The 21,091-nt window shown below is 41.8% G+C and overlaps 2 protein-coding genes across 14 annotated transcripts in view; one reads left to right on the forward strand and one right to left on the reverse strand.

The window, feature by feature from the left end:
- Positions 1–1,175: 1,175 nt before the first annotated feature.
- Positions 1,176–17,352, reverse strand: COPS5 (COP9 signalosome subunit 5). Of its 3 annotated transcripts, XM_036338443.1 has the most exons (9): positions 17,334–17,352; positions 15,312–15,587; positions 13,045–13,279; positions 11,991–12,119; positions 11,300–11,365; positions 9,692–9,777; positions 7,327–7,438; positions 3,555–3,703; positions 1,176–1,417 (listed from the first exon to the last, which is right to left on the reverse strand). In XM_036338443.1, exons 2-9 carry the CDS (start codon positions 15,452–15,454, stop codon positions 1,333–1,335), a joined length of 1,005 nt encoding a protein of 334 aa, XP_036194336.1. In that variant the 5' UTR covers positions 15,455–15,587; positions 17,334–17,352; the 3' UTR covers positions 1,176–1,332. The 3 variants fall into 3 exon arrangements, with proteins under 3 accessions (XP_036194336.1, XP_036194337.1, XP_036194338.1); XM_036338444.1 differs by lacking the exon at positions 17,334–17,352 and having other exon boundaries at positions 15,304–15,443; XM_036338445.1 differs by lacking the exons at positions 15,312–15,587; positions 17,334–17,352 and adding an exon at positions 14,353–15,174.
- Positions 17,353–17,573: 221 nt separating this feature from the next.
- CSPP1 (centrosome and spindle pole associated protein 1) overlaps positions 17,574–21,091 on the forward strand; it is a 102,674-nt gene continuing 99,156 nt past the window's right edge. For 10 of the 11 annotated variants that reach the window (XM_036338451.1, XM_036338457.1, XM_036338456.1 and 7 more), the window contains exon 1: positions 17,574–17,709. The gene's annotated coding sequence lies outside the window, so the exon portion shown is untranslated. Of the gene's footprint in view, positions 17,710–19,359; positions 19,450–21,091 lie in introns of those variants that run through there. The other variant, XM_036338450.1, reaches the window with a different exon arrangement.

The raw sequence follows: 21,091 nt of genomic DNA on the forward strand, positions 1-21,091 counted from the left end.
CCATCACCTGACAAGTGTGGCATAAGTTTGCCATCACTGCGTTAGGATGATCCAAAAGGCCCCTGCAAGGGTCTACCCTCATCTTACCTATTAGTCATCTTTTGCCACTCCCCACATTCTACTCGACACTCAAGCCTAACCGAATCTGTTCTTGAAGGTTCTAAAGTTCTTGCTCTCTGCCTCTGGCCTGCCACACATTGCTGTAGTCTCTGCCAGTAGAAGTAATTGCTTCCCCATTATGCTTTTTCTGGTTAGTCCTCCATTAAAATTCCAGCCTAATGTCAGGCAATCCCTTCAGGAAGCTTACCTGGGTAACTCCACTCTGGGGTAAGTGTTTTTCTTGAGTTCCCCAGCTCACTTTATTTCTCCCTTCACAGCAATATGCTTTGGTTCTTGTTAACTAAGTTCTGCAAGGACAGTGGTCATGTCTCTCTTGCTCAGAATATCTCCAGAGAGTAAAACTGGGCCTGGTTCAGTAAGGGCACTTGGCGAATTTTTGAAAGACTATATATCCTGTGCTAGACTGTCTCAAGTAAGTTATTTGATTTTCCTGAAAAACACTGTATTAAATTGTGTTTTCACTAGTGGGCTATCAAAAGGAGGTCCTCAAATAACACTGCTTTATTCAACGCTATTTCATTTTAATGTTGATGAGATGCTCTAGGAACTTAACTCTTGTTTATATCAATTATCCTGTCGTAAAATTGGTTTCATTGGTTTCCCTGTAGTTCTAAGGACCTTCAATAAGGACTTAGTGTATAGGCAAGTTGAAAATAGCTCTGATAATCAGTATGGCAAGTGAAATGCTGAAATTCTTTGACTAATTTACAAAGGCAAGACTCTTTAAAAAATAGAAAGGTTCTGCCCTGGCCGGTGTGGCTCAGTTGGTTGAGTGTCGTCCCATGCACCGCAAGGTCATAGGTTTGGTTCCCGGTCAGGGCACATACCCAGGTTGCGGGTTCAATCCCGGGTTGGGGTGTGTCTGGAGGTACCCGATCAGTGTTTCTCTCTCTCTCTCTCTCTCTCTCTCTCTCTCTCTCTCTCTCAAAAAAAAACCAAAAACACTCCAAAAGCATATTAAAAAAAGATTCTAATATTTCTTTTCCTCAATTCTAGAATATTAAAGAATACTAGAAAAATGTTGTAACCCCTCCCACGAAACAATGAAAGAACAATTTCATTTTAAGGACTTTTATTACAGTATGTTAATATATTCAGGACACTTCAGAGCACCTTATACTTCTAATCAGATTTTTGGTAACTGTTTTTAAAGTGTTACTTGAGTATTTTTCTCACACTGGCTTTCAGGCAAAAGTACTACTTAGTGATTGTTTAAGAGACGTTAATTTGATTAAACAGTTTATCCTTAATAACCTGAGACATCAATCCATGGATAGCTTCTATGGTCGTTTTACAGCTGGAAAGAAAAAACACATTACATAATGTCACAAGACCCGAAAAGTGGTTCAACTATACAAGCCCCCTCCTTTCCATTGCTGAACCCCCAATAATGGTCTTCAGTTCTATTCATACTCCCTTAAACATACCAATTAATAGTTTACTCTCGTTATTTTTAGCCTCCTGCATGTCTTTTGACCATTTCACTACTTATGAGCACCTTCACAAGGAATAACGAAGTGAAATTTGATAGAATTCATAACAGTTAATTTTGTTATGTGTCAGCAGCTTTGGGAAAAGTTTTGTTTTAGAAGGTGACTAACATATATAATTCATAATTATATTGATTCCAATATTACATTAAAATCTATATTTTCCTTGTCGTTTTTTACTTAGAATAATTTAAAAAATGATTTTAAAGTATCCTATGCCTTTTTCCTGAAATAAACACAAACATCCTTCAAAGAATTAAAAGTCAAAGTTAGTTCAGTGGGTAAAGGACTCAGATTTTAGAATTTATCTATAATAATAAAAGTAATATGGTTCATAAGAAATTGAGATGTAAATGTAGTTAAAATTACAAATCACAGACTTATAGAGACAGATGAGGAAAATACTAGTACTCACTTAGAGCAAATACCAAAACTGAGACCTAATGTCAAAGGAAAATGTAATTCTTTTCTAGGCCATTAGCTCTATCTGTACCTGCTGAAAACCCATGGAAAAGAAAGGAATGAGGTAATTCTAACCCAATGGGGCTTCTGCTCCTAAATACACATTGTCTTCCCTTCTCCTTTCTCCTTTCCACCCAGCAGTCCAGTTTTTCTTAAAAGGGATACCAAGGTTTCGGTTTATACAGATGTCAACATGCTTTTCCCTTCCTTTCTGCTCCTAATTATCATATTAAAATTCAAAATTTTGTGAAAGTAAATGTTATTTAGGTAGTCTTTCCAATCCTGTATGCATCTGCAGGGCCACATAATTATTTCCTAAGGTATCAGGGAACATATCCCAAGTTTGTTTCTAACAAATCTTGGTAGTGAAATTTGGGATACTAAACAAAAGATTATTTCAGGAGAATAACAAGGGAGATATACACTCATTCATGGATAATAAAGGCCATTATAAACTTTGGAATAATAATAGATACAGAGGCAGAGCTGCCTCAAACAGATTGTCAAACTGCAGCGGGAAGGCCGGGGAGGGTTGGGGGGCAAGAGATCAACCGAAGGACTTGTATGCATGCATATAAGCATAACCAATGGACATAAGACACTGGGGGGTAGGAAAGACCAGGGGATTGTCAAAGGCGGGGAGGGGGAAGGACACATATGTAATACCCTTTGTAATACTTTAAGCAATAAAAAAAACAAATAAAACGAAAAAAACACAAGAAAAAAAAAAAAAAGGGAGATATAATCATTGCTGTGCTACTTAGGGTTTAAAACTTTATAAAAATTTGAAATTTAATAAATTTAATAAATCTTACTTTAATTCCTAGAAAATAACTAGGTTAAAATGGATTAAGACATACTTTTGCAAAAGCTTTAAAAAAAAAAAAAAAAAAAAAAAAGATTCAATGATTAGCCCTAGCTGGTTTGGCTCAGTGGATAGAGTGTTGGCCTGTGGACTGAAGGGTCCTGGGCTAGATTCCAATCAAGGGCACATACCCAGGTTGCCAGCTCTATCCCTAGTAGGGGGTGTGCAGGAGGCAGCTGATCAATGATTCTCTGTCACCATTGATGTTTCTCTCTCTCCCTCTCCCTTCCTCTCTGGAATCAAAAAAATATTTTAAAAAAGGAAAGAAATCTCACAATGAACTATAGAGAAAACATCAGTACAGATGCTTCATTAAAAAAAAACAGATTCAGTGATTGATTGGTTTCTTTGGTTACTTTCTAGCTGAACCTAGGAAAGGTGTGACTGGGAGTGTTTCATAACATTACCTAGACCTTTAAGCTTTCAATGTTCTTATCTAATGTCTTCCAAATTTTCAAAGTTAAACTCTGCCTTCAACAATTCCTAAAGGTCCTGAGAAGTTAATATTCAGCCACTAATTCTAAGTTATAAGTAAGTTAAACCATAAGGAATTTGAATCGTATTATTATTTGCAAATTTGGAAACAAAAAGAGGGATAGGAATAGATTTGCTTTTACCTGTCTCGAGTAGCTTTGGCAAGTTTGTCTTCTGACTTTCGGTCGTGTGTTTCTAAACCCAACATGAAACTCCCTCGTCCCAGCTGAGCTTCTGACTGTTCTAATTTTTCAGACAAATCAAAGACCTGGCCGGTGGTATAGTCTGCATTCTGTGGGGAAAATGATATTGTTGCAGTGTGTGATACAAGTCTGCCATTAGATAATTTTAACATAAAATAATTTTCTTCAATATAGAACATTCCATTTACAAAGAATTCCACTATGAGGCAGCTCTCTGAGCAGCCTGCTGGAAGTTTCTCTTGGAGTATACTTTCTCTTTGCTTGTCCAAATAAATCTTCTCTAGTGAAAAACAAAAACAAAGAATTCCACTATGAAAATCTAAGTGGATAGTCAGTGAATTATTTGTTATAATAAGAGGCTTTCACAGATCTGAGCCCAGGCTCTGGTTCTGCTGCAAATTAGTTAGGAGGCCTTGAGAGAGTGCCTTTACTTTTCTATGCCTTTAAGTCTTCATTTTAGGATGATCTATGGTACCTGGCCAAGCTTTAATTAACTGTTAGCTAATTTTATTATTTGTTCTTGTTCAACTTCTAGAATTAGTATTATGACAATATTTAAATAACATTGTTCTAGCTTTCCTGATAATAAAATTAACAGCTTTGCAGAAAATGTAGAGCAATATAAAGAAGACAAGAAACACATACACTCCCTCCACCTTGCTCTACCCAGAGTTATATTTTAGAGCAGCGGTCGCCAACCTTTCGGACCTCACGGAACACCAGTAGTCCACGGACCACCAGTTGGTGACCGCTGCTCCAAAGGTGTCCTTAAACCAGTGGTCGCCAACCTTTCGGACCTCACGGACCACCGGTTGGTGACGGCTGTTTTAGAGTATTGCTATATTTTCACAATGCACAGCTATATTTGGTAAGCTGGAGTATATATAAACCATTTTGTCCAATTTCACACTTTTCAAAAAGAAAAAAAATTATAGTTACATATATATGCTTAATTGAAATATTTTAAAAGATTTTTAGGCACATCTTTTTGAAAATGTGTCTAAAAAAAAACTTTCATGAAGATGAGTTAAGAAGTATATAGTTCATTTCTTTCCTATATTTTCAATAGAAGAGCATGAAGATTTAATAAACTTGGCAACAATTGGTGTGTTATCCTGATTGCTCAGTTTAGAAGACAGTGTACAGAAAATACAGTTCAATCACCAAACACGAAAAGTTATTTGCTGCCATCATAGTTACTACAGAAGGCCCTTTAAAATGCTACCAGTAATTCAATTTTACAAACATATTTTTAAGGAAGCAATTATATTCACTTTGTCTGGATCTAAATGGTTTAGGACACCACCACCGTCCCCTGCCTCAAGTTTGGAGAAAACCCTCAAGTTTATGACCACTTCATATTTGGAAGATTAGTTCAAGCCATGAAAATGTAGGAAGGCAAGAATAGTTATAGTGTTAAAATGAAATAAAATGACATCAATTACATTTCAGACACACAGAATAACTTCATAGAGGACTAATTTCTTGAATCAGAAAATTATTTTTTTCTGGTAGTTTTTAGATTACATGCTTCAGCTGGGGAAATAGATGAGTTGAACATATATTTATATATTTTTTTCTTAAAAAATGCTGCAATGTACTATATATAAAACTACAAGGAAGGAAGAAATATAATTAAACCGTTTCTTGCTTATTAATGTCCTCAATATATGTAGGGCTGTAATACAGGGACGCCAAAGCCTGAATAAGTAAGTCTGCCTTCATACAAAGGTTCAGGCTGCTATGATCTTAATGTTTTCTCCCTTGTTACCATGTGTCACTTCTGGCTGCTGTGAGTACACTTGCCTCTAAGGAAACAACACACATAAAGCATTTAGCAGTGTTTAGCGTATAGGAAGCTCTTAATAAAAGTGTGCTGTTATGGTCACTCTCCTTTCTTCTAATATGCTACTTCTGACTGTGGAGGATAAAAAATAAGAACAGAAAACTTGCCAGAATTGTGTTTAAAGTTATAGTAAATATGCTCAAGTGGGGTCTTTTTCTCTGAATACAACGAACCAAATAACAACAACAAAAATAACTTACTGAGGCTTTATTATATGCAAGACACTTTGCTAACTGCTTTATAAAAAGTATTTAATTAATTCTCAATGTACTTAATGATGTGGGTACTAATATCATTGAACCCAAGAAAGGCTCAGTCACATTAAATAACTTTCTGAAGGTTAAACATTGCTAGTAAAGTGGCAGAGTTGTCTGAACTGAGTTAATTTTATTCCAAATTTTGTGGTTCTAAATTGTACTGTATGAAGTGGCCATCTTTTTTTTCTTTTAAGTAAAACACAAAATAAAACAAAAAATAAACTGTTCCTGGCTAAGCTATAGATAGCATAGTTAGAAGCTTGTTAAATAAATATCCTTCTAAGTATATTAGGTTTTAATGATAATATTGAAAAATATTCAGCAACTTTTTCGCCTAAATCTGCTGCTTTAAGGTAATGATATTCTGATTTCCTTCTGGGACAACCCTTTCCTCATTCTTAGTCCATGTGCTCCCAGAGCAGTTTCTTCTACCCCAGCCCACTAGTAAATCACTGGGCCCAGATCTGTCACATGAACATGTGACTTAAGCAAAGCCCAGACACAAAGCCCTGGGGAAGAGAGGGAGAGAGACAGAGAGGGACATTGGGAGGAAGGAGGAAGGAGCGGGAGAGTGTGTATATATCTTGATCTTCTCTTTTTAACATAAAACTGAGAGGCTAGAACAGGGGAGGGTAAACTTTTTGACTCGAGGGCCACAGTGGGTTCTTAAACTGGACCGAAGGGCCGGAACAAAAGCATGGATGGAGTGTTTGTGTGAACTAATATAAATTCAAAGTAAACATCATTACATAAAAGGGTACGGTCTTTTTTTTTTTAGTTTTATTCATTTCAAATGGGCCGGATCCAGCTCGCGGGCCGTAGTTTGCCCACGGCTGGGCTAGAAGGTCTGAGGCTAATACTGCCATCTTGCTTTCACATGAAGCCTGAAACTGAAGCACACTGACATGAAATCAAAGCCGAGAGAGAAGGACCAAGCTCTCATAATACTGTTTGAATGCAAACTTAGCTGAACTGAACTATGCCTTACTCCTCAACTTTGCAGTTCACGGGATTCTCTTTTGTGTTTAAGCTAGTTTGGCTGGGTCTTCTGTCACTTGTAACTTGAGTCCTACCTGAAATACCCAACACAATAAAAAAAATAGTATTTGGCCGAGGCCGGTTTGGCTCAGTGGATGGAGCGTCGGCCTGCGGACTGAAGGGTCCCGGGTTCGATTCCGGTCAAGGGCATGTACCTGGGTTGCGGGCACATCCCCAGTGGGAGATGTGCAGGAGGCAGCTGATCGATGTTTCTCTCTCATCGATGTTTCTAACTTTCTATCTCTCTCCCTTCCTCTCTGTGAAAAATCAAAATATATTTAAAAAAAAAATAGTATTTGTCTTTTTCTCTAGGTCTCTTTATGGTAGGGGCAGATCTGATCCTCACCTGGGTACTGTATTTGCCATTTAGACTTAGTCTTGATAGTACACGACACAGACCTTTGCTTGGACTATTATCCTAATCCAACTCTAGTCATGCAGAATCTGACCCCAGCCCTGCTGTCTTGGCCAAGTCAGGTGTAGCTACTCCATGAAAAAGAGTTTCAGGTATTAAGCATCTTATGTAGCCTAAATAAAATTCAAACCCGTCCCTTCAAATTATAGTACTTACGGTAAGCAAGCTAGAGGAACTCAGCGTATTCACCCAGTATTTATTCCACAAAAGCTCAAGCAATTTGCGATCCAAGGAGGACTTGAAATATGATACTTCTAAGGCATAATATCTATGAAACAAAAGCACAAATTTAGTAAGAAAAAAAACCACCTCAACCATCTATATATATAAATGCCTAAGTGACCAGCTGACTGGCTGACCATCTGGTAGCTATGACATGCCCTGACCACCAGGGGGCAGACGCTCAATGCAGGAGCAGAAACCACAGGCATGGAAACATGGAACAGATTGATGAATCTCAGAGGGATGGGGCTGGGGGTGTGTGTGGGGGGGGTGGCGGGAGGGCAGGAAGAGATTAATCAAAGATCCTATATGGGAGGATGCACCAGTGGGGTCCCTCGGCCTGGCCTGTGGGGATTGGGCTGAAACCAGCTCTCCGACATCCCCTGAGGGGTCCCAGATTAAGAGAGGGTGCAGGCTAGGCCAAGGGACCCCACTGGCCTCTAGTATCATATAAAAGTTATAACCAAATTTAAGTGAATTATATTTTATATCCAAATAGTAATGTTTTAGTTTTTAGTCCAATAGAACATCAGATAATCATGGTTCCTTTACTCTTCAGGGGTATGGTTTCAAAATCTTCTGCTTAATAAACTTTCTTGTGTTATATTTTTTCTTTCGGTAGAGCTCAGAAATTCCCAAGAAGTTATCAACAACCAATCAGAATTTCAGAGTGACATATATTTATTCATGATATTGAGTTTATTAGTTCCAGACAATAGCACATAAGCTTAATGAACTGCCTGTCTAGGGTCAGGTATAATTTTTGTTAGGCTTTTAAAAATACTGAAAATGACTTGTGGATTCCCCATTCTTCCCATTCGAATCCCCTAAGTAGGACCTACTGCTGTTTGGAAAGTAAACTATAAAGCAGGTCCTTAAAGCACCTAAAAGAATTACTATTGCTTCCAAAGGTACCTAATTTATAATCAGGGATAGCAAAGAAAATTTGCTTAAATGTCTGAGAAAACATATACTTCCATGAAGTTCACATTCTAATGAGGTCGATAACAAGGAAGCAAAACATATCAGATGGTGTCAAGTGCTAAGAAAAATAATGCAGGAAAGGGAACACAGCGACAGGAAGGTGCTATTTTAGATAGGGTGACCAATGAACACTCTCTGTTAAGGTGACCCTTAATCAGATACTCAGTGAGTGAAGTAGTTAGTGAGCCTCATGGAAAAAAGGAAGAACGTTCCAGGCAGAGGACACAAGTGCAAAGGCCTTAGGCAGGAGCCTGCCTGGCATGTCTGACAGACCATAAAGAGGCCACTGTTCCTGGACTGGAGAGAGCAAAGGTTCAGTGAGAGGAGATGAGCTCAGAGAGGTTGCAGGGGCCAGACCACACAGGGCTGTGAGTGCCATGGTGAGGAATATGGATTGTATTCTTGGTGAGAAGGGAAGTCATTCTGAGGAGGAACATGATTTGACTTGGATTTTAACAGAATAAGTTGGGGGATAAAAGACCTTTAAGGGATGAAGGGCAGAAGGAGGAAGACTAGTGAGAAGGCCAGTGCTTTGGTTCAGGCTCCACACAGCTTGGGGCAAGATGACAGCGAGAGAGGTGGCAAGGTTCATTTAGAAGGTGGAGAAAACTGTCCTCTTGGTCTCTTTAATGCTTCTGAAATTGAGATGTAACTCACATACCTTAAGATTCACTCTTTTAAAGAGTATACAATTCAGTGGTTTCTAGTATGGCTTCTGTAACTTTTGGAGTGAAAATGTAGCAAGAATTTTTGCTAGATGGAACCTGGATACTTTGAGGTTGCAGACAGTCTAGTGCAGGGGAGGGCAAACTTTTTGACTCGAGGGCCACAATGGGTTCTTAACTGGACCGGAGGGCCAGAACAAAAGCATGGATGGAGTGTTTGTGTGAACTAATATAAATTCAAAGTAAACATCATTACAGAAAAGGGTATGGTCTTTTTTTTTTTTTAGTTTTATTCATTTCAAACGGGCCAGATCCGGCCCGCGGGCCGTAGTTTGCCCACGGCTGGTCTAGTGTCAGCTGGCCCTGAATATAACTTCTTTTAACTGTTAATTTCATTAACAGACCAAGTATCTTATACACTGATAAAATGTTTATGGTTGTGTGAAAGACAAATAATGTTAGACTAAAACAATTATTAATAAAAAATCAAATATGATCCTAAATTTGTACATTCTTACTATTATTTTAAAAGATATTATGAAATGCATTTTGTCTGAACCTTTATTCTCATCTGTAAGGGGCTTGGACTATACGATCGCTAAGGTTTCTTATAAGGTCTCTGGCATCAGATGCATTTTAAAATTACTTACTGTTTGCAGTGTACACCAAAATCTTCTATTTTATTCAGTGGGATAGTCTGGTACTCAGAAGGGCCTTCATCAGGAGGTTTGTATCCCTAAACAAAAATGAAGAAAATAAAAGATAAAAAAAAAATCAAACCAGAGGAAAAACATTTTTTAAAAATATATTTTATTGATTTTTTACAGAGAGGAAGGAAGAGGGATAGAGAGTTAGAAACATTGATGAGAGAGAAACATCGATCAGCTGCCTCCTGCACACCCCCAACTGGGGATGTGCCCGCAACCAAGGTACATGCCCTTGACCGGAATTGAACCTGGGACCTTTCAGTCCGCAGGCTGACGCTCTATCTACTGACCCAAACCGGTTAGGGTGGAAAAACATTTTTATATGCAGCTTTCTATTTACAGAAATGGAGGAAAGCAAACTACTGGATATAGAGTTCAAAACCACACTTTTAAGGTTTTTCAAGAATTTTCTAGAAACCGCCGATAATCTTAATGAGACCCTCAAGAAATCTAATGAGACCCTCGAGGTTGTGATAAAGGACCAACTAGAAATTAGGCATACACTGACTGAAATAAAGAATATTATACAGACTCCCAACAGCAGACCAGAGGAGCGCAAGAATCAAGTCAATGATTTGAAATACGAAGAAGCAAAAAACACCCAACCAGAAAAGCAAAATGAAAAAAGAATCCGAAAATACGAAGATAGTGTAAGGAGCCTCTGGGACAGCTTCAAGCATACCAACATCCGAATTATGGGGGTGCCAGAAGAAGAGAGAGAGAGCAAGATACTGAAAGCCTATTTGAAGAAATAATGACAGAAAACTTCCCCTACCTGGTGAAAGAAATAGACTTACAACTCCAGGAAGCGCAGAGAACCCCAAACAAAAGGAATCCAAAGAGGACCACACCAAGACACATCATAATTAAAATGCCAAGAGCAAAAGACAAAGAGAGAATCTTAAAAGCAGCAAGGGAAAGAAACTCAGTTACCTACAAGGGAATACCCATACGACTGTCAGCTGATTTCTCAACAGAAACTTTGCAGGCCAGAAGGGAGTGGCAAGAAATATTCAAAGTGACGAATGCCAAGAACCTACAACCAAGATTACTTTATCCAGCAAAGCTATCATTCAGAATTGAAGGTCAGATAAAGAGCTTCACAGATAAGGAAAAGCTAAAGGAGTTCATCACCACCAAACCAGTATTATATGAAATGCTGAAAGGTATCCTTTAAGAAGCGGAAGAAGAAAAAGGTAAAGATACAAACTATGAACAACAATACACATCTATCAACAAGTAAATCTAAAAATCAAGTGAATAAATAATCTGATGAACAGAATGAACTGGTGATTATAATAGAATCAGGGACATAGAAAGGGAGTGGACTGACTATTCTTGGGGGGGAAAGGGGTGTGGGGGATGCGGGAAGAGACTGGACAAAAATCGTGCACCTATGGATGAGGACAGTGGGGGGGGGGGTTGAGGGGGGTGTGGGAACTGGGTAGAGGGGAGTTATGGGGGGGAAAAGAGAACAACTGTAATAATCTGAACAATAAAGATTTAATTTAAATTAAAAAAGTTATACTGACTTGTAATTTTTAAAATTACCTTTGGGTATGTCCTGAAGGCTCCAAGATTCACTTTCCCTGCAGATATTGTTCTTGTTGGATCAATCTACAAGAAGGATATATTTAATATCTGCCAATTACAAAATCATTAGATACTTGCATTTGTTTAAACACTTTAAACCTAGAAATATATATCTACATGTAACACTATACACACACACACTAATTAAAATAATCAAATAACAGGAAAAAAATAACAAACTGAAAATCTATTGAACATAAAAGTTCAATGAAGTGGTAAGTATAGAAATGTCTTATAGCTAATTTAGAAATTAGATATAATTAGTATATTATTTAAGAATATTATTTGAAGATTTGCTTCTTTTTCAAAATTGTTTTTTTCTTTTAGATGATTCCTGCCTTCCTCATAGTAGCCTGGATTGCATCTAGAACGCTAAACATAGCAAGAGCTACTCTAGCAATTCTTGATGTACTTATTTCAATCAACACTGAGACACAGGTGCTGGGATCACCCTCATCTGGAGGGGGAAGGGACACAAGAGAGATAAAGTAACTTGTTCAAAGTCCCAGTTTCTAAGAGGTAGAATTCAGGTTCAAACCTAGATTGACACCAGAACCTTGTTCTTACTACACTAGTTTTATTTCTCGGTATACTTGCTTTAGTAATCTTCGTAAGGAACTTAATTAAAATGGGTTGTAAAAATACTTACCACCACTGCTACAAATGGCTCCTGGAACTGCTGATTGAGCATCTGAGTACTAACATCAATCCCAGAAAGCCAGCAGCCATAGCCAGGGTGGCTATGATACCAGCCAATTGCATTTTCAAGGCGGCCAACCTAACAAATGAAGTGGGCAAGGGGTTCCTGTTTAATCTTAGAGAAACTTATTTGTCTGTTTACATAGCATTATAGTAAAATAATAATGTGCAGATTAGTTCATAGAATATGCTGCTTTCAAGTAAAAAAAAAAATGTTTTCGATAATACATACCAAAACAAAAAATTAACAAGATACAAAGGTTATTCAGTCTTCTTCCTACCTCCTTCTCCTCAACTATCCAGTTTCTCAGCCCAGATGTTACTACTATACCCAACTGCTTACATACCTATCTCCCTGAGATATTCTTTGTATACATGTAGATTAATAGAAACATACATGATGGCATATACCACATACAGTGTTCTACACTTTGCTTTTGCACTTAAAATATTCTGGGGTTTGTTTCAAATCAGTAAATATATAACTACTTTTTTATTTTTATTTTTTTTAAAGGCTGGTTAGCAGTTCATTGTATGACTATACCATAATTTATTTAATCAGTTTTCTACTCAGCAACATTTAGGTTATTACTAAGGCTTTGGTTTTAAACACACATCTGATAATGAATGTGAGAATTAAAAAAAAATGTTTTTATTGAGATATAATTGACATATAACACTATATTATATTAGTTCAGGTGTACATCGTAATGATTCAATATGTATATACTACAAATGATCACAATAAGTGTTAATTAACAGCCATCACCACACATAGTTACAATTTTTTTCTTGTGATAAGAACTTTTAAGATCTACTCTCTCGGGTGTGAGGACTTATTTTTTAAAAAATTAATGCTAATCTCATATACATTTTACATAGAAATTGTTGAAATAACTTAAAATATAAACTTTAAAGAGGACAGCTTTAAGTTTAGAAAGCCGAAAGTCACCATGTGACTCTTTAACTTGCAGTAACTGCACTTGAAGGAACAATATTTTTACCTGCTTGGCATTTTCGATATATGCGGCCATGTACTCATACGCAGCAGCCTGAGCATTTACTCGGGTTTCAGTGCCCTCTACAGGCAAAGCGAAACTGTCCGTAATGATCATCGTTTCACCATCCACCTTTCCCAGCATCAAGCCCATCACTTCCAAGTTACCTCCTGATCTGGCGTGCATCACCATTTTCAGTAGGGCCAATGCTGAGATTTTGCAGTACTTAAAGTAATGGTGACTGCAAAACAAAAGCACAGTGTAATTAACTTTCTTATATAAAGTACAATTTCAAAAGAGTTTTGTTTGAAGATATTGAGTAAGTATTGAAGAAATTTACAGTGATGGAAGGGGAAAAAGTGTAAAATGTGGGAAAGAAAAAAGAAATAGAAAAGGACAGCTTTTCTGCAGGGGGATGGAAATGATAAACATGTCACAGTCCGGACAAATATTTCCTCTTGGGGCAAGGGAAGGGTATGAAATAGTTTTTAAAAATACATTACTCAAACAGAAAAGAGGTCAGTAACTACATGACCAGTTCAAAAGACCTTTTCCCCCATTAATTCTGGGATCAACAAGTCTCTGACTGTGATTCTAGTTGGATGGTTGTGCCTAACTATTCTCAGGCCTAACCTCTGGCCTCGTGGTTAGGAATGTGGGCTCTGACATCCGTTTACTTAGGGTTGAATCCTTGCACTGCCACGTTCTAACTGTGGCCCTGAAACCACTTAATATCGGTGCCTCAGTTTCCTCATCTGTAAATAGGGATATTTCATAGAGTTGTTAGGAGGAAATAAACTAAATGAAATAATGTATATAAAGTGCGTAGTTTAGTGGCTTAGCGCCTGACACATACTAAACTTGTCTCTGTGGTATCAGCCTCAAAATAAAAAATGTAGCCCTAATACCTTGAGTTCTTCAATAATCATTATTTCAGACTTTATCATCTATGGATATGACTAAACTACAGTGGGGCCTTGACTTACGAGTGTCCGGATTAATGAGTTTTTTGAGATACCAGCTGTCTCTCAGCCGATTTTTTGCTTTGAGTTGATAGAGTAATTTGAGTTAACGAGCTCCTTAACGAGCTCGGTCTCGGAAGGAATTAATCTCGTAAGTCAAGGCCCCACTGTACTCTTGAATAAAATTACATTTGCCATCTCACTGATGTAGCCCAAGACAGCTAAGATGAATACAATGAGAGCCACAATCAGGCAGTGAGGCAAGATGAGTGTTTCCAAATATTTAATGGGCTGCATCAACCTAAAATGCATAGCCTGCTATAGAAGCAGGCAGACCACCTGGCAAACTAACCAGTCTGTAGAGAGTGGTCAGTCAATGTCTCCGAGAAGCCTTTTTAAGACGTCTGCCCACAGATTTCAATCAGAAATGGAAGACATGGAGACCTGGTCTTGGAAGTCAAGACATGAATTACAATCTGGGCTCCTGCATTTACTGGGAACAAGAAAAATCAACAAGTTATTGAAATAAGTTACTGTATTTGCCTGGGTTGTCATGAGGATTAAATGACACATGAGATTTTTAGCTCAGTGCTCAGCCCCTATTCAGTACTCAATGAACGTTGCTGGATTTGAATACTGAGTTGCAAAAAACTGCGAGGCAGATGAAGTATGGTTTCTGTTGTTGACCACGGCTCCCTTTTACCTCTCCGTTAGAGAGACTGTGCTTTTCACTCCCTTCCGAACCAATTCTGCTCTCAGGTAGAGAATCCTCAACTTGCCACCATTCCCAGGGACACGGGGGCCTTTCGCTCCATCGATCTCCTGTCTAGTGCATGTGGACCGATGGAGTAACAGTAGCCTGGGCAGGTCTCCTGTGTTTCTGAAATCACTATCAGCAATGGCAGAACCCTAACAAGCGGCTCCTGAGCCCCCGGGGCCGGCTCCACTCCTGCCGGCAGCTGCAGGATCCAGCCCGGGGTCAAGCGAAGGGCCCCACAAGGTGCACATCGACATCAGGTTCAAGGCAGCGTGTGTGGCATGTAGCACAACAGGGATGTTGAGAAGGTGCACCCCGAATCACCATTTGTTTTCCTTTTCTGCCCTCCAGAGGCAAACATGTTAAAGCAGCAGAAAGGGGGGACGAAGAAAGCCCCGGCGGAGGGGCTGAGGCTCTACTTGCGGGTATGAAAGGTGCACAATCGCTCTCCCCCCGCTCGCCCCCCCCCCCCCGTCAGCCCCACCTCTCGCTGCGTCTCCCAGGCGCCCGCCCCCCCGCCCCCCTCCCCTGCGTCTCGCCAGGGACCTCCTCACTCCTTAGTCCAGGGCTTCGCCGCCAGGATTTCTTGCTGCTGTTTCTTGTCGTATTTGTAGATTTCGTCGATGCTCTGGGCTTCCTGCATGTTGTTGACCAATTCCCAGGTTTTCTGAGCCATACCGCTCCCGGACGCCGCCATCTCCAGGCACGCGAGACGCTGTCGCCTCCGCAAGTAAGGCACAGCTTTACCTCGCGGGGTTTCCCAGGCGTGGGCTTCGGACCCCGCACAACCGGCGCAATCTCGTCCTAGCCTCTCGGGGCAGCCATGACACCTAGAACCGGAAGTGAGGTTGGAGCAGACCATTCGGGGGTGGCGGGGGGGGCCTGCGGGGACGCGACGATCTAAACAGCACTTACACAATAGCAAAGGGGCAGAGGAACCTTCCCGTGGCTGAGGGTAGCACACGTTACCTTGGAAAAATCACGCGTGTGAATTAGGACAAACAATGATTAGGTCTGAGAATGGTACAGCCTTCCGCGCCGGAAGAAGGGCAGGCTTCGCGAGATGCCCAACTCGGGATCGGCCTCCTTTGTTCGTACTGCGCAGGCGCGGCCTCCGCCGTCTTAACCCCGCCAGATCCTCTAGCTGGGGCGGAGGGGAAAAACTGTTGTTTTTATTTATGTGGGGATAGGCAACCATACATGAAGTAAGTTTGCGGAAAGACTAAAAATTAAGGATGTCTGCGGGAGAACGGGCATGTGAGTAGTCCCGGAGGCCGGCTGAAAGAGAAACATGGCACCCTCCCTAACTTCCAGTGGCGAACGGCTGCACAGGCGTCACGCCTAGGGGCTCGCGGGGGAGCGGCCCCGCGTCTCTCCAGCTTTCCCACGAGGCCGCGGACGCTCGTGGACGGGCTCACACGTATATGACGTATTAGTGTTGTGAAAATGCCCAGTGTCCGGTTCTTATAGTCGCTTACAGTGTAATTCTCAGCATTGCTCCGTGAAACCACCTGTCCCCGAGGCCGAAGTAATCTCAACGGCAGCCCATTTTCTTCCAACAGTTAATACGGTGTTTACATATTTTTTTGCTTGTTTGACGTATCCTTCCCTCCCCTCCTCTCCCCCACTCCGCACTGGACTCTGAGTCCTACATCACAGGCCACTAGGCTTGTGTTCCTTCTTTTATCCCTAACATCGAGATGTTGGAGAAATATTTTTGCTGGGGGAGAGGAGGGAGGAGGATAACGTCATACATAGCCCACCTCTCCAGCTTCGTCTTTCTTCCGTCACCCTCGAAATTTTTCAGATATGGTTAGCATTTGCCTAAAATGCACGCCCCTGACTTTCCTACCTGGGAGCGCCTATTACTCTTTAAAAAGGCAGCTCAGAGATCTCTACCGCGGTCTTCCTTCTTCCACGGTGTCTAGGTCAGTGGTTCTCAACGTTGGCTACACATTTGAATCACCTGGGAATCTTTTTAAAATCCTGATTTCTGGGCTTCATCCTCCAGAAATTCTGTTACTAATGTTGTGGCCTCACCCCATAACAAACAGAATTTCCAGAGGATGAGGCCCAGAAATCAGGATTTAAAAAGATTCCCAGGTGATTCCAATGTGCAGCCAAGGTTGAGAACCACTGGTCTAGGTGCTTCTGTAACTGCTACATTGCATCGTAATGTATTGCTTACTTCCAAGTTTCAGAGGGCAGGACACTCCACTCCGAATAGTGTGTGGCATATAAACATTGAAATGATCGAATTCGCACCCCGCCTTCGGCTTTGATAAACTTCGAATTAAAGAAAATTTGCCTTTAAAACCCTGTTACAAAGTAGGGTAGGATAAAGGACTCTTAGTTCTGCTTTTCGAGGATGCGAGAGAGAGAGAGAGAGAGAGAGAGATCTTTTCTAGCGGTAGCATATGGCCACTCGGTATAGGGGTGAACTGAATATGTTGAAATTGGTAGTAAAAGCCCCAGGACGAAACGTCGACCAAACTCCGGGGAGAAGAGTAATGAATGCCCCGGAGAGGTCTGCCAACCATTTTGCTCTCACTGCCACCCGTGTCCTTTTTTCTTACCAGGCTTTGCTGCCTCTGTCCCCAGGCCAGCTGGGACTCGGGGGGTTTGGAGGGGCTGGGACCGCTGTAGCCGGGGAAATGGCTCCCGCGGTTTAACGGCCTCCAGGCCGAGGCCGCGCACCGGCCCAGGTGTGGGACCGCCCTGGAACCGCCGGGCAGCTGTGCGGCCTCCGGGCCGGTGGGGGGCGCCCGCAGCCACGTGCCTTCCTCCCGTGCACCCCGTGGGGGCGGGGCCGCGCTCGGCGGTTGGCCAAAGGCGGGCGGAGGGCTCGGTCTGAGAGGCGGAGCCCGCGCCGGGCGGTCGCCGCTACCTCCTATCGCGAAGGTCCTCGCCGCAGCGCTGTGCGTCGCCCCGGACTCGATCCCGCTCTCCCGAGTAAGCCGGCCGCGGGCGGGAACGGGCCTGCGGGGTCTGGCGGGAGGGGTGTCCCCGGACGGGAGCTCCCGGGGACCGAGGTCTCGCGGGGACCAGGCTGGCGGCGGTGTCGGGGTTACGGGGTTGGTGGGCCGGGTTCCCTACGGGGGTGGGTGTGGGGCCACCGGGCTAGGGCCGGTGGGCGAGTTATGGGTTCAGGGTCTCGCCGCAGGGCCGGGGTTAGGGCCTGGCTCCCGGGTTAGGGGTTCCCTGTGGGTGGGGGTCCCTGTGGGTGGGGAGCCGGGGCGGCGCCCTGATTCCGCGGTCAGGACTCGCGGGGCCGCTACTGGCGCCGGCGGTGCCTTGGAGACCTGGTTGCCTAACAACGCGCTGACGCTTCCTGAGGCGGCCGCCACCCACGGCGCCCAGAGCGAGGCTGTGCGGTGGCTCCCGGGCGACCGCTATCCGTGCCCTCCAGGCGGGCCCACCGTTCCGCTGAGCCGGCCCCAGCGCCTTCCCGCTCCCCCGGTGCTGGTTAAATGTTAACGGGCACGGAGTCTTTGCGCGCCCGGCGCTGCTCCCTGAGCATTGCTCTGCAAGTAAAATTTAATCACCGCCCTGCGAGGTCGGTGCTGTTAAGGTCCTCGACCCACCTGGCTCCTTGAGTTTGAACCTCTTCCAGCTGCCTTGATTTTAGGATTGTTATCTGGGATTGGAATCCACTTTTCAGTGGTAGCCACCGGACTCATCTTTCGAGAGAGGCTGGTTCTCAAAACTACAGGGTTAAGAAGTTTAGCTTGGACTTCCGAGAAGACTAAATTCTAAAGTGCAATACCTAGTTTACAAACACCTCGGAATGCAAGAGCCAAATAGCAACCACCATGAGTTTGTAAAAGGACAAGTTATCCTCAGAGAGGCCCTGTGTTAAACGAAAGACTGGCTTGTCATGTTGACAAGCTTAAAAGGGATCCCATGGAAACCAGTAAGATGCTGCTATTTTTCCTTGCATATCATTCTCCTTAGAAGGACACTGACTTTCTGGTGGTTAAATATCTGCCAAAATGCTCCCCAGGGATGACATTTTGGGTCTCCTGGTACAGGTGACCTGGAAGGGAGCAGGTGCTGTTTGGGGGAAACGAAACAGTAAGCTTTCAGTACAGTTTTTCTCAGGTGAAGTTTTCAGACAAATGTGGTGTAACTTTTATAAACTTTGGGAACATTTCGGCTTACCTTTTTAACATTCTGACTGCTTTCCTGAGTGTGAGACACAGGTGCCAAGTGTTTTGGCAATTTTGCATTACCCAAAGGCCATCTAATTTACGTATCTGTCCTTGGTCATCATTAGTGATTTATTCTTAGCAGCTAACAGACCCAATATTGCTTTTATATAGGCAGTGGTTCTCAACCTTCTGGCCCTTTAAATACAGTTCCTCATGTTGTGACCCAACCATAAAATTATTTTCGTTGCTACTTCATAACTGTAATGTTGCTACTGTTGTGAATCATATTGTAAACATCTGATATGCAGGATGGTCTTAGATGACCCCTGTGAAAGGGTTGTTCGACCGCCAAAGGGGTCGCGACCCACAGGTTGAGAACCGCTGATGAAGAGGCATACCTTGGAGATACTGTGGGTTCGGTTCCAGACCACCACAGCAAAGCTAGTCCTAATCCCTTTTGCAGGTGGAAGGTCTTGCCTTCAATTTGTAAAAAACGCAACATCTGTGAAGTGCAATAAAGCTAGAAGCACAGTACAACCAGGTATGCCTGTATTCACTCTCTTTGTATCCTGACCCTGAACCTCCCTTTGTCCCAGCAACATGGTGTTTACTTCTTAGTAACATTTAGGGGGATTTGTCAAAATTTGGGTGTGCCCGTGGAAGTAAGTTGTGCATCTGCCAGGAGGAAGAGGTTCGCCTTTCTTTTGGTGAAAAGATCTCTGGATTGGGGGTGGGGGTGGGGGGAGAAACACTGTCTTAGATCACCTTATCCCTCCCCCTCTTTCTTCTGAGGCTTTCATAGACTCCTCCCCGCACCCCACACCCATATGTTCTCACTCCCTGCTATTCTGTCCTCAGTCCTCTTCTCCCACGCTAGGCTCTCTTTTTCCAGGCACCCTCTTCTCCTATAGTTTTAATGGCTATTTAAAAAACTGTACATCTTTTAGCCTGGGCTCTATTCTGAATTCCAGACATATTCAAATCCTTCCCTTGATACGTCCACTGGATCTCTTATGGGTACCTCAGATTGAATCCCTAAACTCTCATCTGGCTAGGCCGCTAGACTGTGAGCCACTGTGACAGGTGGCATTTTATCATGTCCAAATTGGAGGCCAAGGATCATATCTTGTACTTCTCATCTCCTAGCATCTAGATTCTAGAACCTTAAAGCCCTCCTTTGGGAGGGACATTATTTTCTGTCCCTCATGCTGCCTTAGAGGGGAGGAAATTTGCACTTGACTCAAGAGGGAAAAGGATGGGAGGAACATTTCCCCCTTTCTTTGTGATTGATGAAACTGGAAGGAGGAATTGGACATGCTCAGTTATTTCTGGATCCTCCCTGTTTGCCTAAATTTAGCAGATTGAATATGTTCTGACTTGTCTGTATTTCTACCTGTATGATAAGCATAAAGGGTCTAAATTTAAGATTTATAGATGTTGATTTGGATTATGATAAGTATCAGTTACTGGTGATTTAAATCTCAGTGTACTTTGAGGCTTTTAAAATAAAGGCATACTTGTAACATCATTCTGACTGCTTTCCTGAGTGTAAGACAAAGGTGTTTGAGCAAGTGTTTTGGCAATTTTGCATTACCCAAAGGCCATCTAATTTATGTATCTGTCCTTGGTCATCATTAATGATTTATTATTAACAGCAGCTAACACATTGATGTATACAAAGACTATGAAACTATAATAAGAATTAATAAAACATCTGTGATTTATTGATTTCTAAGTGTCAGGTGTGCCATACATTTTATATGCATCATTTTGTGTGTTTTTTCAGAACAACTCTGGAATAGATATTTCTAATTTACAGAAGGGGAAACTGAATGATAGAGAGGTTAAGGAATGTATTTGAGGTCAGTCACATACAGTTAATTAGTGATTGAATGGGGTTTCAAATCCAGGTTTTTCAGCTAAACTATTTTCCTGAAAACTGTTTATCATCTACATACTGTGTACACAGGTACTGGGAAAAAAAATAAACCTGGTACTATCTTGAAAAATGTTGTGAGTAGTTTTACATTGTATAGTGAAAGAAGATAAAGAATCCCATTTAGGTTTCTTTCTGGTAACAATTTTAAAATTCTTATTCTCTTTTATACTTAGGCTGTACACATTGACTCAGTCTCTCTGAATTATTAAGTAATTCTTGAATAATTTTGTAGTTGAAATTGTTT

Source organism: Myotis myotis, unplaced genomic scaffold, assembly GCF_014108235.1.
Source record: "Myotis myotis isolate mMyoMyo1 unplaced genomic scaffold, mMyoMyo1.p scaffold_m19_p_16, whole genome shotgun sequence".
NCBI classification, from domain to species: Eukaryota; Metazoa; Chordata; class Mammalia; order Chiroptera; family Vespertilionidae; genus Myotis; species Myotis myotis.

Bases quoted from the DNA above. Each gene is read 5' to 3' on its own strand.
- COPS5 (XM_036338443.1), bottom strand. From the start codon at position 15,454: ATGGCGGCGTCCGGGAGCGGTATGGCTCAGAAAACCTGGGAATTGGTC. The intron at 13,280-15,311 runs GTGAGGAGGTCC...TTTGTTTTGCAG, and splicing joins GCGAAGCCCTGGACTAAGGA to TCACCATTACTTTAAGTACT. The intron at 9,778-11,299 runs GTAATTTTAAAA...ATTTTTGTTTAG, and splicing joins CCTTCAGGACATACCCAAAG to GGATACAAACCTCCTGATGA.